Source organism: Eubalaena glacialis, chromosome 13 (assembly GCF_028564815.1).
Source record: "Eubalaena glacialis isolate mEubGla1 chromosome 13, mEubGla1.1.hap2.+ XY, whole genome shotgun sequence".
Classification (NCBI taxonomy): domain Eukaryota; kingdom Metazoa; phylum Chordata; class Mammalia; order Artiodactyla; family Balaenidae; genus Eubalaena; species Eubalaena glacialis.
Genome location: NC_083728.1, coordinates 57,693,349 through 57,708,323, shown reverse-complemented (window position 1 = coordinate 57,708,323; position 14,975 = coordinate 57,693,349). Strand labels below are relative to the sequence as shown.

Here is a 14,975-nt window from a genome sequence, read left to right as displayed (position 1 = left end):
CGCGCCTCCCCACGCAGGCGCAGACCCGCCCGCCGCCCGCCGGAGTTTTCAAATGCACCAGGCGCTCCCATTGGCCCGCCCGGGGGGGCGCGCGCCACTACTCGGCCGGGCCCCGCCCCCTCCCCGCCCCCTCGGGCTCGGACGCTCGCGATTGGCCGCGCCAGGATGCGAATTCGAACGCCGGCTGTTGATTGGTAGAGCTTGCGCGGCCACCCCGCCTCCCCGACCCTGGCGGGGGTCCCTAAGGAGCGTGGCTCCGGGCTGGCTGCAGCGGCGTTCCTGAATCCGCTCCGGCCCGCGTGGACCTGGCCTGTTCTGGGCTTAGGCCTTGCGGTTGACTCGGCGGCAAGAGGTCCCGGCGACCGGAGGCCACGGCATGCAATGGTTTGTCAGTGAAGGTCTGAGCTGACCGGCCAGGCCTCCGAGCCCGGGGTCTCGGAGCGGGGACCCCGACGTGGTCTTCTACCTGCGGGGACGCAGGCTAGCCGGCACCCGCGGGCTGCGCCTCACCGAGGCTGGCCCTGACCTTTCCGACCCGCACCCCGAGGCCGCACTCCCTGCTTCCAGCCCTTGCTTCAGGCGAGGAGACCCCTGGTTCGGTGGCCGAGTCGCTGTTGGCATAGATCGTAATGCAGAAAGTGGAGTCCAGAGACCTGGTGCTTGAAATCTTCATTGACTAATCCAGAACGTTTGACTCCTTCCCTTGAAACGTGGCTCACTCTGGACCCCTCCTCCATCCCTGCCCAGGGCAAGCCCTCACCTTCTCACTTGGACTAGATATCATCCCCTGTCAGTCCCCAGTGTCTCCTCGCGGTCACCTGGGAGCCCAACTAAAATAGAAGTGCACACCTGCTTGCTTTACTGGCTGCTTTCAGCCACAGCTGAGCGTTCTGTTTACTCAGGTATTAGGCAGTGCCCACCCAGTCTGTCTTTCCGGAACCAGCTCACGTCCCACCTCTTTCATGAGACCTTTGGACAAGGAAAGAAATGCAATCTCCTGGGAGAAGTGTTTTTTTTTTTTATTTTTATTTTTATTTTTTTATTTTTTTAATGCTATTCTTGTCTGCTTACATTCTTTTTCTGTATGTATGTATGTATGGCTGTGTTGGGTCTTCGTTTCTGTGCGAGGGCTTTCTCTAGTTGTGGCAAGCGGGGGCCACTCTTCATCGCGGTGCGCGGGCCTCTCACTATCGCGGCCTCTCGTTGCCGAGCACAGGCTCCAGACGCGCAGGCTCAGTAATTGTGGCTCACGGGCCGAGTTGCTCCGCGGCATGTGGGATCTTCCCAGACCAGGGCTCTAACCCGCGTCCCCTGCATTGGCAGGCAGATTCTCAACCACTGCGCCACCAGGGAAGCCCGGGAGAAGTGTTTGATGGAAGAGGACAGAGTGGCTTTTCCTGGAGAAGCCGAGGAATCTGGGTCAGGACTCTCCTCCCCCCTTCCCCACAGCCTCAGACAGCACTCTGTCCCGCTACCACTTATACTCGCTGAACCCCTTCAGGGTACTTGGTCTGTGCTCAGCAGCCGAACACACACAGGAACCATGGTGCCAAGGCTCCATGCCAGTCTGGAGCAGGAGACGAACGGATGATCACAGCGTGGGATATGAGGCCTTGGAAGCTGGGGGTGGAGGAGGGGCAGGGGTGATGTGCACAGGAAGAGGAGTGGGTAGAGCAGAGCAAGCTTGGAACTTGCTCCCCAGATGCCCCATGTTCCCACACCAGAGGACAGGAGAATCCACAGGACCCCTAAGGGTTTTCAGTCTTCTTCACCTCACCTTTGTTTCCATTGGTTACTGTTTCCCGATTTGGTACTTTGTTGTCCTCCCCCTGCACTGTTACTTTCTTTGTTGCTGGTCTCCCCAGGGCAGAGGTGCACTCTCTGTGTTAGATTTTGGTGGCATTGGCTTCACCAGTGAGTGAGTAAGTCACGCTCTCGCTCCCCTGTGACGCTGCGTGTCTGTGGAGTCCAAGCGGCACCCTGACCAGTCTCTCAGTTGTCCTCTATCTTGCTCCTATGTCCTTACCACTCTTTTTATTTATTCAGAGGTAAAGTTTTCTTGTTTTTCAGGAAATAGGCGTTCTTCTCTTGGCTCTGCTGCAGCCATGCCATCCCTCACCCCCACCCACTGCCCTGGCAGTAAGAGCCCCTGGGCCCATAGGGGTGATAAGCCACTCCCAGAGGGTGTGAGAAGAGCCCATTTCCCATTGGGCTTCAGGAAGGTGAGAGAACTCACTGGAAGAGTCTAGATTTTTGGGAGCTCAGGCAAGTTCCTGACTGGAATAAGATGGCAGTTGAAGGCCTGGGGGTGAATGAGAAGGAAACTCAAGGGTGGCAGGGTGCAGAGGGGAGAGTAAGGAAAAGTGAAGCAGGCTGGGAGCCTGAGGCATCCCCCACTCGCAGAGAAAGGAAGAGGAGCCTACAGAGGAGGCAGATGAGGGGCCATGGGGGGCCTGGTGCAGTGGGGAGAAGGGGGCAGGGGACACTGAGATGCCTCAGAGAAGTCACAGGAAAAATGGACGGAGTGGGTGTGGCAGCCAGGCATGTGACAACGTTGTACTTTTGGTGAGTGGTGAGGGGAGGTAGGAAGTGCAGGCAGGGATGGTAGATACCACTTTCCCAGAGCTGAGCTGAGAAGGGAGGGAGAGAACTACCTGCAAAGGAGAAGCCGAATGGGGCTTTGTAGAGGGGCCGGTGTGACCATGCTGCAGGGAGAAAGGCTATTGGGCAGGGCACTTCTCGGAGGAGAGCCCTCGTGACAAAGGTACACGGCCACGTCCATCTGCACTCAGGCCGGATGGTCTGAGCTCACAGGCTTAGCTCAGTGCTTCTCACGCCTGAGCTGCATCAGAAGCACCTGTTAACACAGATTGCTGGTCCTCACCCCCCAGACTTCTGATTCAGTGGGTTTGGGGGGGGCCTGAGAATCTGCGTTTCTAACAAGTTTCTGGATGATGTGGATGCTTCTGGTCAGAAACTCCACTTTGAGAACTTCTGCCTGAGTTGAATGCTGGCTCTACCATCTGTTGACCATGGAAAGTTGCCGGATATCTCTAAGTCTCAGCTTACTCTTCTGGGCAATGGGATAATAATCATGTCCACATCATGGGTTGACGGAGGGCCACATACAGGCTCACCCCTAACATTCGTGTGGGCCAGGGCAGAGAACACATGGAGCCCCACAAATCCAAATATTGAAAAATGGTGCCTTAAGTTTGCAAACTTGTCAATCTCTTCTCTCCTCCTACCTTCAGAAGTACAGCATCATTACAACCATGGTCACCCCCAGGCCTCCATACTCCTGACAAGACATGGCAGGTGTTGTTCCTCTGAGGCTGCTTCTATGGCCAGGTCTCAGTGAGGCTGAAGGCCACCCAGGTGGGACTCGAGGGGATCCTTTTCCACAGAAATGCACCTGGGTCCTCCATCAGGCCTCTAAGGTGAGTGGCCTCAATCTGGCAGAGAGCTGCCCCCACCCCTCCACCCCCAAGCTGAGCTCACTGGGTCCTCAAGTTGCCTCTGTAACCCTTGCAGCCCATGGCAGGCTGTGTGCACCTGGGCTAACCTGGCACTGGGAACTCTTTATTACAGCAAGACAGCCTTTGAGGGAAGTGGTGAGGGAGGCTGGGAGGGAGGCCAGGAGGAAGACCTGAAGGGAGGTGGAGTGGGAGGCCAGGAGGGAGGCTGAGAGGAAAGGTGGGAGAAAGGCTGGGAGGAAGATGGAGTGGGAGGTGGAGTGAGAGGTGGAGAGGGAGGCTGGGAGGGACGTTGGGAGGGAGGCAGGGAGGGAGGTTGGGAAGAAGGTGGAGAGGGAGGTGGAAAGGGTAACAAGGGGCCTGCTGGTTCTGCCTTCGCTTGTTTGTTTTCCCCTTGGTTGGGGGGCACAGGGCAGGTGAAGCTCAGGAAGATGTCCTCCAGAGAGATCTGGTTGACTGAGTAGTCTTCCAACATGTACTTTTTCTTGGCTTGCTCCAAAATGCCAAACACCTGTGGGAAAGGAGGAGGCCGCTACAGACGATGGGCACAGGGAAGGGGAGAGGAGGCAACAGGGGCTGGAAAGAGAGGAAGGGTCTTTGGGGTTGTTACAAAGCCCCCCAAAGGCCCATCCCTCTCTCAGCTGCTCCCAGACCACCTCTCAAGAAGTCAATCCTACAAAATTGAGCTCTCTGTGATTTTAGGGAAAGGGACCCTAGCTGGGAGTGGTGCCAGAAGGCAGAGGCCCCAGCTGGGTCCCTGGACTGCTGTGTGACCCCGGGCATATGGTGTCCCCTCTCTGGGTCTGCTCGCCTCTCTGTGAAATGAGGGGGCAGGAGGAGCTGATCTCCGAGGTCCCTTCCAACTCAAACATTCTTATTTTCTATGAAATCCACGTGAATGTTGCAGCAGCACTGAATAAGACTTCCACCCGAAAGAGAGAACACCAGAAAGTGGGTGACATCAGAGTTGTGCTCCCTCTGATGCCCAGGTATGTGCTCACCTTCGCCCAGCTGAGGTCATTGCCAGGCAGGTGGTAATGGACCATCCCTTGGTGCTCATCTTCCAGGACGCTGCCTGCACAGTGTCCCCATGAGGGCCGGGCTGGACGGCCAGGGGAGGGAGGCCCAGGCCCCTGGAATCGTGGCCCTCGTCCCAGAGGCCAGGGATGGACAGATGCACAGATGACCTCTGCACAGCAGCACATACCTGGGAAGGTCAGGTCCACGAATGCCTTGAACTCTTCCAGGGCCTCCTGCTGCCTGTTGCTCCAGATCTTGGCCCATAGGGAGTAGCCACTGCCAAACTTGCTCTTGAGGTGCTGTGGGCTGCCCAGGCACTTGAACTGACGCTGCACCATGATGGCCAGCTGGGTGCACAAGGCCTCACAGTCCTCCATGCTGGGGAGAGGGGGTGGAGGCCTGACAAATGGCTGGGAGATGCTGATGCCTGCCATCCACGTCAAAGTCTTGTGCAGATGGGAAGGTGTTGATGCCCAGATCAGGCTGTTCCTGATTCCCATGCTCAGGGTGTGGCCCACATGGTAGAGCCTAGGGATTCTCCTCAGACTTCACCAGATGCTGACAGGTCTTCTGTCCACCCAGCCCCTCCCGGCCCACCCCTCCTACAGCCCCGGTCCTGGCTTTACCTGTGGGAGGTGATGACGATGGCCTTTCCGGACTCGCGGGCCCTTGCCACGGTGTCCCAGAGCAGGCGCCGGGCCATGGGGTCCATGCCAGTGGACGGCTCGTCCAGGAAGATAACCGTGGGCTCTCCAAGCAAGGCAATGCCGGCGCTCAGCTTCCGCTTGTTGCCACTGCTGGGGCAGAGGGGGAGAAGTTGGGTGATTGGCAATCTTAAGTTTCCAGTAGTACAATCCTCCCCCCTTTTTTCTTCTCTATTAAGAAAGTGCGTTTGCAGATGACATGATACTATACATAGAGAATCCAAAAGATGCTACCAGAAAACTACTAGAGCTAATCAATGAATTTGGTAAAGTAGCAGGATACAAAATTAATGCACAGAAATCTCTTGCATTTCTATACACTAATGACGAAAAATCTGAAAGTGAAATTAAGAAAACACTCCCGTTTACCACTGCAACAAAAAGAATAAAATATCTAGGAATAAACCTACCTAAGGAGACAAAAAACCTGTATGCAGAAAATTATAGGACACTGATGAAAGAAATTAAAGATGATACAAATAGATGGAGAGATATACCATGTTCTTGGATTGGAAGAATCAACATTGTGAAAATGACTCTGCTACCCAAAGCAATCTACAGATTCAATGCAATCCCTATCAAACTACCACTGGCATTTTTCACAGAACTAGAACAAAAAATTTCACAATTTGTGTGGAAACACAAAAGACCCCGAATAGCCAAAGCAATCTTGAGAACGAAAAATGGAGCTGGAGGAATCAGGCTCCCTGACTTCAGACTATATTACAAAGCTACAGTAATCAAGACAGTTTGGTACTGGCACAAAAACAGAAATATAGATCAATGGAACAGGATAGAAACCCCAGAGATAAGCCCACGCACATATGGTCACCTTATCTTTGATAAAGGAGGCAAACATATACAGTGGAGAAAAGACAGCCTCTTCAATAAGTGGTGCTGGGAAAATTGGACAGGTACATGTAAAAGTATGAAATTAGAACACTCCCTGACACCATACACAAAAATAAACTCAAAATGGATTAAAGACCTAAGTGTAAGGCCAGACACTATCAAACTCTTAGAGGAAAACATAGGCAGAACACTCTATGACATAAATCACAGCAAGATCCTTTTTGACCCAGGTCCTAGAGAAATGGAAATAAAAACACAAATAAACAAATGGGACCTAATGAAACTTAAAAGCTTTTGCACAGCAAAGGAAACCATAAACAAGACCAAAAGACAACCCTCAGAATGGGAGAAAATATTTGCAAATGAAACAACGGACAAAGGATTAATCTCCAAGATTTACAAGCAGCTCATGCAGCTCAATAACAAAAAAACAAACAACCCAATCCAAAAATGGGCAGAAGACCTAAATAGACATTTCTCCAAAGAAGATATACAGATTGCCAATAGACACATGAAAGAATGCTCAACATCATTAATCATTAGAGAAATGCAAATCAAAACTACAATGAGGTATCATCTCACACCGGTCAGAATGGCCATCATCAAAAAATCTAGAAACAATAAATGCTGGAGAGGGTGTGGAGAAAAGGGAACCCTCTTGCACTGTTGGTGGGAATGTCAATTGATACAGCCACTATGGAGAACAGTATGGAGGTTCCTTAAAAAACTAAAAATAGAACTACCATACGACCCAGCAATCCCACTACTGGGCATATACCCTGAGAAAACCATAATTCAGAAAGAGTCATGTACCAAAATATTCATTGCAGCTCTATTTACAATAGCCAGGACATGGAAGCAACCTAGGTGTCCATCATCGGATGAATGGATAAAGAAGATGTGGCACATATATACAATGGAATATTACTCAGCCATAAAAAGAAATGAAATGGAGGTGTTTGTAATGAGGTGGATGGAGTTAGAGTCTGTCATACAGAGTGAAGTAAGTCAGAAAGAGAAAAAGAAATACAGTATGCTAACACATATATATGGAATCTAAGGAAAAAAAAAAAAAAGGTCATGAAGAACCTAGTGGCAAGATGGGAATAAAGACACAGACCTACTAGAGAGTGGACTTGGGGATATGGGGAGGGGGAGGGGTGAGATGTGACAGGGTGAGAGAGTGTCATGGACATATATACACTACCAAATGTAAAATAGATAACTGGTGGGAGGCAGCCGCATAGCACAGGGAGATCAGCTTGGTGCTTTGTGACCACCTAGAGGGGTGGGATGGGGAGGGTGGGAGGGAGGGAGATGCAAGAGGGAAGAGATATGGGAACATATGTGTATGTATAGCTGATTCACTTTGTTGTAGAGCAGGGGCTAACACACCATTGTAAAGCAATTATACTTCAATAAAGATGTTTAAAAAAAAAAAAAAAAAAAAAAAAAAGAAAGTGCTCACGCCCCCTGGTGGGGCATTCAGTAACATGGCCCACCACCCTCCCCCAGGGGTGCACTGTGACTTGGCTGTCCACTCAGCATCTAAACCATTCCCCTGGACACAGGGATCGGTCCAGGGTGAGCACATGGTCCATGAATCTCCTTTGAGGGTCTCTATGGGTGTTAGGGGGGTAAGAGCATAGGGCCGTTTTAGCTAACTTTATTTAATGAACACATAGCATTTACAATGTACAAGGCACTGTTCTAAACGTCCCAGGTGTTAACTCATTTAATCATCAAAAGATGCAAGGAAACACAAAAACATGCTTGAAACCGAAGTCAACAGAGGAAAGAGACAGGGCGACATCATCTAACCGCCTCTGACTTCCCTGTCCCGGGATTGGGGTACTGCTGCCAGCCTGCAGGGGCGCTGTGCACAACTCGAGGGGTGGCCTGGGATTCTGGACATGTGTGGCCTTGCTTTGTTTAAGCTAACTGGAGTTGGGTTAGGATCACTGGCAACATAAGACTGAGGAATCCCCCAGGCTTCTCAGCAGAACAACAGCTCAGATGCCTCACACAGAGCGGGATAAGGTAGTGTGTGCTTGAAATGCAAGTCTACCAAAAATCAGAAGCCCTTTGTGAAGCGACAGGAAGAATAACACCAATGGTGCAGCAGCCCGTCCTCAGCCACATAACTGCCTGGGGCCAAGAGGAAGCTGTGCCTTGGGGCAGCCCAGGCCATTGACCCATTCTTACAGGGGAGGGAGGCCACCTCCCCAAAAATCCACGCAGTGGCATGGACCACAAAACTACCCCAAGCACGGAGCTGACACGCCTTGCCCTACCCCTCAGCACTGAGAAGAACCACAACACATCTTATTACCGGAGGGGGAAGGGCCGAGGGAGCCCCAAGTCTCACCTGTAGGTCTTCACCAGGTTGTCGGCGTACATGTACATGAGTAAATCATCAAGAATTTGATCCACACAGGCACTGATGTGGCACTCGGGGATGCCCCGGAGCCGGGCATACATGACCAGTGTCTCCTTGCCCGTCATGTGGTCCAGCAGGGCATCAAACTGGGGACAGTAGCCGATCCACTGCCGCACCTGGGGTTGGAACATAGCCCAAGGGGTAGGCGTATCAGAAGGAAAGCTGCCAATTGGGCAGGGGCCTGGACCCTGCCTCTGCCCTGTGCACCCCCACGTGTGCCACATGAACAGATGTGTGCCATGGGGTGCCATGGTCCAACAGTGACGTTCGGGAGTCTGGATGCAGCACTTGCTGGTGGCGTGAACCCCAGTTCTGGAGGGTGCATGTGGGGCTGGAGTGCTTATTTCCTGCCTGCCTGGCAGGAAACCTCAGTGCCCAGTGCTCCCTACCTCTTGTCACCTTCCAAGTATATGGTCAGCAGAAGACGCTTTATTTTTTCCCCTTCAAACACATTTTCTATTAGACATGTAACCCACGAATAGATTTTCTTTGTAAGGCTGCTGGAGTCTCTTGCCAGGGCACGCCCCGGGCAGTGCAGTCACATGGGGGTGCACTTCCAAACTTTTGCATGGCTGGGTGCTCCCCGTAGGGGACCAACTGTGTTACAAAGTGTATCATCCTTTATCTACCATTCTGCAACTTGCTTTTTTAACTCGCCGTTATGTCTTAAAGATCTTCCTTGGTCAGTAAATACAAACCTGTATTGGCTGTACTGCGTGGCTTGTGGTATCTTAGTTCCCCAACCAGGGACTGAACCTGCGTCCTCGGCAGTGAAAACGCGGAGTCCTAACCACTGGACCTCCAGGGAATTCCCTTCTGCCCATTTTTAAATCAGGTTGTTTGTTTTTTTGATACTGAGTTGTATGAGCTCTTTATATATTTTGGATATTAACTCCTTATCAGTCATAACACTTGCAAATATTTTCTCCCATTCAGTAGGTTGCCTTTTCATTTTGTCGGTGGCTTCCTCTGCTGGGCAAAAGTTTTTAAGTTTAATCAGGTCCCATTTGTTTATTTTTCCTTTTGTTTCCCTTGCCGTAGGAGACAGATTCAAAAAAGATACTGCTGTGATTTATGTCAAAGAGTGTTCTATGTTCTCTTCTAGGAGTTTTTTTTTTTTTTTAAACTTTGGGTTTATTTATTTATTTATATTTAATTATTTATGGCTGTGTTGGGTCTTCGTTTCTGTGCGAGGGCTTTCTCTAGTTGCGGCAAGTGGGGGCCACTCTTCATCGCGGTGCGCGGGCCTCTCATCATCGCGGCCTCTCTTGTTGCGGAGCACAGGCTCCAGACGCGCAGGCTCAGCAATTGTGGCTCACGGGCCTAGTTGCTCCGTGGCACTTGGGATCTTCCCAGACCAGGGCTCTAACCCGCGTTCCCTGCATTGGCAGGCAGATTCTCAACCACTGCGCCACCAGGGAAGCCCCTCTTCTAGGAGTTTTATGGTTTCTGCTCTTACATTTTATTTTATCTTTAATCCATTTTGAGTTTATTTTTGTAAATGGTGTGAGAAAATGTTATAATTTCTTTTTTAGTTTTTTATTGAAGTATAGTTGATTTACAATCTTGTGTTAGTTTCTGGTATACAGCAAAGTGATTCAGTTATACATATATATTCTTTTTCATCTTCTTTTCCATTGTGGTTTATTACAAGATGTTGAATATAGTTTCCTATGCTATACAGTAGGACATTGTTATTTATCTATTTTATATATAGTAGTTCGTATCTGAAAATGTTCTAATTTCACTCTTTTACACATTCTTTTACAGTTTTTCCAGCACCTTATTGAAGAGACTGTTTTTTCCTCTGTTATGTATTCTTGCCTCCATTAGTTGACCATAAGTGCATAGGTTTATTTCTGGGCTCTCTATTCTGTTCCATTGATCTATGTGTCTGTTTTTAGGCCAGTACCATACAGTTTTGATTATTGGAGCTTTGTAGTATAGTCTGAAGTCAGGCAACATGATACCTCCAGCTCTGTTCTTTTTTTTTTAATATATAAATTTATTTTTTATTTATTTATTTATTTTTGGCTGCATTGGATCTTCGTTGCTGCACGTGGGCTTTCTATAGTTGCTGTGAGCGGGGGCTACTCTTCATTGTGGTGCGTGGGCTTCCCATTGCGGTGGCTTCTCTTGGTGCAGAGCACGGGCTCTAGGCACATGGGCTTCAGTAGTTGCGGCACGCAGGCTCAGTAGTTGTGGCCTACGGGCTCTAGAGCGCAGGCTCAGTAATTGTGGCGCACGGGCTTAGTTGCTCTGTGGCATGTGGGATCTTCCTGGACCAGGGATCAAACCCGTGTCCCCTGCATTGGCAGGTGGACTCTCAACCACTGCACCACCAGGGAAGCCCTCCAGCTCTGTTCTTTTTTCTCAAGACAGTTTGCTAAAATTAAAAAAAATCATGAGTGGGTACTGAGTTTTTATCAATTGCTTTTTCAGCTTCTATTGATAAATATTTTTCTCCTTTCATCTGTGAAGGTAGTGCTTTACATTGGTGGATTTCTTACTGTTAAACCTTACTTACATTTCTGGAATAAACCTGATGATTGTAATTTTTTTTCTTTCAATATACTGCTGAATTTGTATTGTTAATATCTTATTTAGGGTATTTATGTTCCTGTATGAAATTGGCCTATGGCTCATGTTGGATACTGTCTTTGTCGGTTTTTCACTTAAGATTGGGTAGCACTCTGTCTTCTCTCCTATGCTTCTGAAGTGGTTATACAAGAAGGAAATAACTGTTTGGTGGTGGTTGGTATACTTGCCCATCAATCCCTTTTAGCCTAGACTCCTTTAAGAAGGGGTAGATCTTTAATCATTATTTCAATTTTACCTCCAGTTTTGGTCTATATAGGCTTTCTATTTCATGAACAAATTTTGGGATAGAAGGCTTGAAAATGTTATTATTTGATGCAAAGAAAATGAAGAAATGTGATGTTTCTTACACACCTGAGTTTGCAGTAAGCCTGTTGCCATGGTGGCTCATCTGGGATGGCCAAGGAGCCCTGCTCAGAGCATGGTGGCACCATGGACCAATGACAGTCCCACAGTGGAGATGAATGATTCTGAGTGAGTAACTCTGACAGAAACGCATGTGGACTCTCAGAAGTCACTGCTGATTTTTAGAATACTAGCAGATTCTGGTAAGAATGTATTTTAGGAAATGTGAAAGAATGCTTAAAAATATTTGTACAGATAAAGGGTGGTAAGCAGAAGGCTCACAAAGGAAGAGAGCAAGGATGTACCTCTGTTAGAGTTTGCTGATGAGATTAATCCATGTGAGATTTCTAGGAGAAAATGGAGAAGTGGAGGAGCAGGTTTAACTATATTTAAATTCTATATTTCCAACTATGAATTTTCACAAATTGCCAGGAGGTGATGTGCAGATGGGTTCCAGGGAGACTGAAATCCAATTTCTTGCCAGCCAGGCAGGATGAAGGTCTTATAGGCAGATGCCACTTGATTTTAAATAATACAAAGAAATGTAACACTTCTTATCATTTGAGTTTATGGAGTAGGTTCATACTTTCTTGTCTGTGAGCTTCAGTAAATGTCTGTTGGATGGATGATTGATGACAATAAGGCCAGTGGGATGGTCTCTCCACGACCATCTGCCCTTGCCCTGTCTTGTTTTGTCTTTTATTCCTTTGTTTGTTCATTTGTTCATTCCTTCCTTCTTTTTTACAACAGCTTATTGAGATACAATTCGCATACCATACAATTCATCCATTTACCACAATCACCCATCAGATGTGTTCAGTTCAGTGGTTTTTAATGAAGTCACAGTGGTGGTCCATGATCACAATCAACTTTACAGCATTTCCTCACTCCTCCGCAGAACAACCTCAAATCCATGAACAGTTACTGCCCACCTTCCCCACTAGTCTACTTACTGTCTCCATAGATTTGCCTGTTCTGGATATTCCATACAAACAGAATCACACAATCTGTGGCCTTTCGTGACTTGCTTCTTTCACTTAGCATCATGTATTTAAGGTCCATCCATATTGTAGTGTGTGTCAGTGCTTCATTCCTTTTTATGTTTTTTTTTTAAAATTAATTAATTTATTTTTGGCTGTGTTGAGTCTTCATTGCTGCGCACAAGCTTTCTCTAGCTGTGGCAAGCGGGGGCTACTCTTTGTTATGGTGTGCGGGCTTCTCATTGTGGTGGCTTCTCTTGTTGTGGAGCACGGGCTCTAGGCATGCGGGCTTCAGTATTTGTGGCACACAGGCTCAGTAGTTGTGGCTCGCGGGCTCTAGAGTGCAGGCTCAGTAGTTGTGGCACATGGGCTTAGTTGCTCCACGGCATGTGGGATCTTCCTGGACCAGGGCTCGAACCCGTGTCCCCTGCCTTGGCAGGCAGATTCTTAACCACTGCACCACCAGGGAAGTCCCGTTTTTATGGTTGAATAATATCCTATTGCATGGATAGATCACATTTTGTTTATCCGTTCATCTGTTTGTTGGTGGACATTTGGGCTGATTCCACCTTTTGGCTACTGTGAAAAATGCTGCTATGAACATTCATGTACAAATTTTTGTGTGAATGTAACTTTTCAGTTCTCTTGGATATATACCTAGGAGTGAAATTGCTGGGTCATATGGTAACTCTGTGTTTAACCTATCTTCTCTAATAATCTTAATCTTTTAATTGGAGTCTTTAGTCCATTTATATATAATGCAATTATTAATATATTTGGATTTAAATCTACCATCTTATTAGGGCTACCTACTTGTTCCATGTGTTCTATGTTCCTTTTTCTCTCACACTTATTGTCTTCTATTGACTATTTTTTATAATCCACAGGGCTGCCTGAGTGTCTTTTTTTTCCTTTAAATATTTATTTATTTTCTTTTTTGGCTGTGTCAGGTCTTAGTTGCAGCACGTGGGATCTTTCCTTGCGGTGTGCGGGCTTCTCTCCATAGTTGTGGCACGGGCTCAGTAGTTGTGGCACAAGGCAGATTCTTAACCACTGGACCACCAGGGAAGTCCCCTGAGTGTCTTCATGACATGGCCGCTAGCTTCCCCCAGAGTGAGTGATGTGAAGGGGAGAGTGTACTCAAAACATAAGCTGCAGTGTCTTTCATAACCCAATCTCAGAAGTGACATGCCATCTCTTCTACAGTATTCTGTCAGTCACACAGACCAACCCTGGTACAATCTGGGAGGGGACTACTCAAGGTTGTAAATATCAGGAGGGGGTTTTTACGGGTGTCTTGAAGGTATACCACAATGTCTCTTACCTTCTTTCGTATATTTTCTACCCTTTTGACTCTCAGTGCTTCATTCTAAATTATTTTTGGGGGGGGAGTTGTCTTTTAGGTACACGTGCCTGGTTATTTTTTTAATGTACACCAAACATTGCATTGGCAAAATTGTAGAAATCATATGAGGCCTATGATGATGGCATCTTCCACCAGACTTCTCTTTACGTTTGCTCCTGCCAGGTGCCTGGGAGCACTGGTGGTTTAGGGTCACATCAATTCCATTTCAGGGACTGATAAGGGTCCAAGTTGTTTTGCAATCCTTGCATGAACTTGTCTAAGTATAGTTCATCCCTGCACTTAGGATGCAGCCCTTTGGGGTCCCAACTCAAAGAAAGGATGCTTTCACCAGGCCTCCCCCTGCCCCAGAGGGCTCATCCTGAACTCCAGTGCCTGCCACTTCAACACCAAGAGCAACACTCAGCTCTCAGCAACCCAGCCTGGAATTGGCCATCTCCCTGGGCCTCTGTCCCCTCCTACCTCTTGGCTCGTAAGTCTTCACTATCTTGTTAGCTCTCTGAATCCTTTGAAGACATGTTTTCAAACTTTGGTCCTATTTTTCTAGTTACTAATGATCATCAGGAAGGGGATTAGAGTTACCTGATTTGCCATTACCAAAAGACTTGTCCATAATTATTAAAATAACAAAAAATTAAAATTAATATCAAATGTTTCATAGCCATGAGAGACTTATACTGGTTATGATTGTTCAACCAGGCTATGTATACCACAAGGTTGATAGAGACTGGTAATTAAGAGTGTGGATTCTGGAACTAGCCTGTGTCAGTTCTTCTGTTTTCTCTCTAAACTTTATTTTAGAGAGTACAGGGCACAGTAAAGGTGGTTTGATAAACTCCTCGGTGCTAGTATGGTTCATGCTGTGAACAGTGCAACTTTGATTAGGCCTCTATAGTTCGGTCTCCTCATATGCCTGTCATTGAATCCACTGTACACTGACCACCACCTCTGTCATTACACTTACCTCACTGCATGGAAATGGCTGGTTCACATGACCATGAGCTCCTTGCAAGTGAGAATCACTCGGCCTAGCACAATTGCTGGCATATACTAGGCATTCAAAAATTGTTTCATTGAATTGGTGCCAATAATTGAAGTAGACTTCAATAAGAAGGTCAGGGGGCTTCTCTGGTGGCACAGTGGTTGAGAATCCACCTGCCAATGCAGGGGACATGGGTTTGAGCCCTGGTCCGGGAA

The 14,975-nt window shown here is 48.0% G+C and overlaps 1 protein-coding gene across 1 annotated transcript in view; it reads right to left on the bottom strand.

Moving 5' to 3' along the window:
- Positions 1 to 241: 241 nt before the first annotated feature.
- The window catches only part of LOC133104195 (ATP-binding cassette sub-family A member 17-like), a 93,091-nt gene continuing 78,357 nt past the window's right edge, over positions 242 to 14,975 (bottom strand). Inside the window, 7 exon segments of the mRNA XM_061209846.1 lie at positions 242 to 466; positions 1,507 to 1,567; positions 3,650 to 3,987; positions 4,478 to 4,551; positions 4,684 to 4,874; positions 5,123 to 5,293; positions 8,421 to 8,608. Coding sequence (XP_061065829.1) covers positions 242 to 466; positions 1,507 to 1,567; positions 3,650 to 3,987; positions 4,478 to 4,551; positions 4,684 to 4,874; positions 5,123 to 5,293; positions 8,421 to 8,608 — 1,248 coding nt within the window.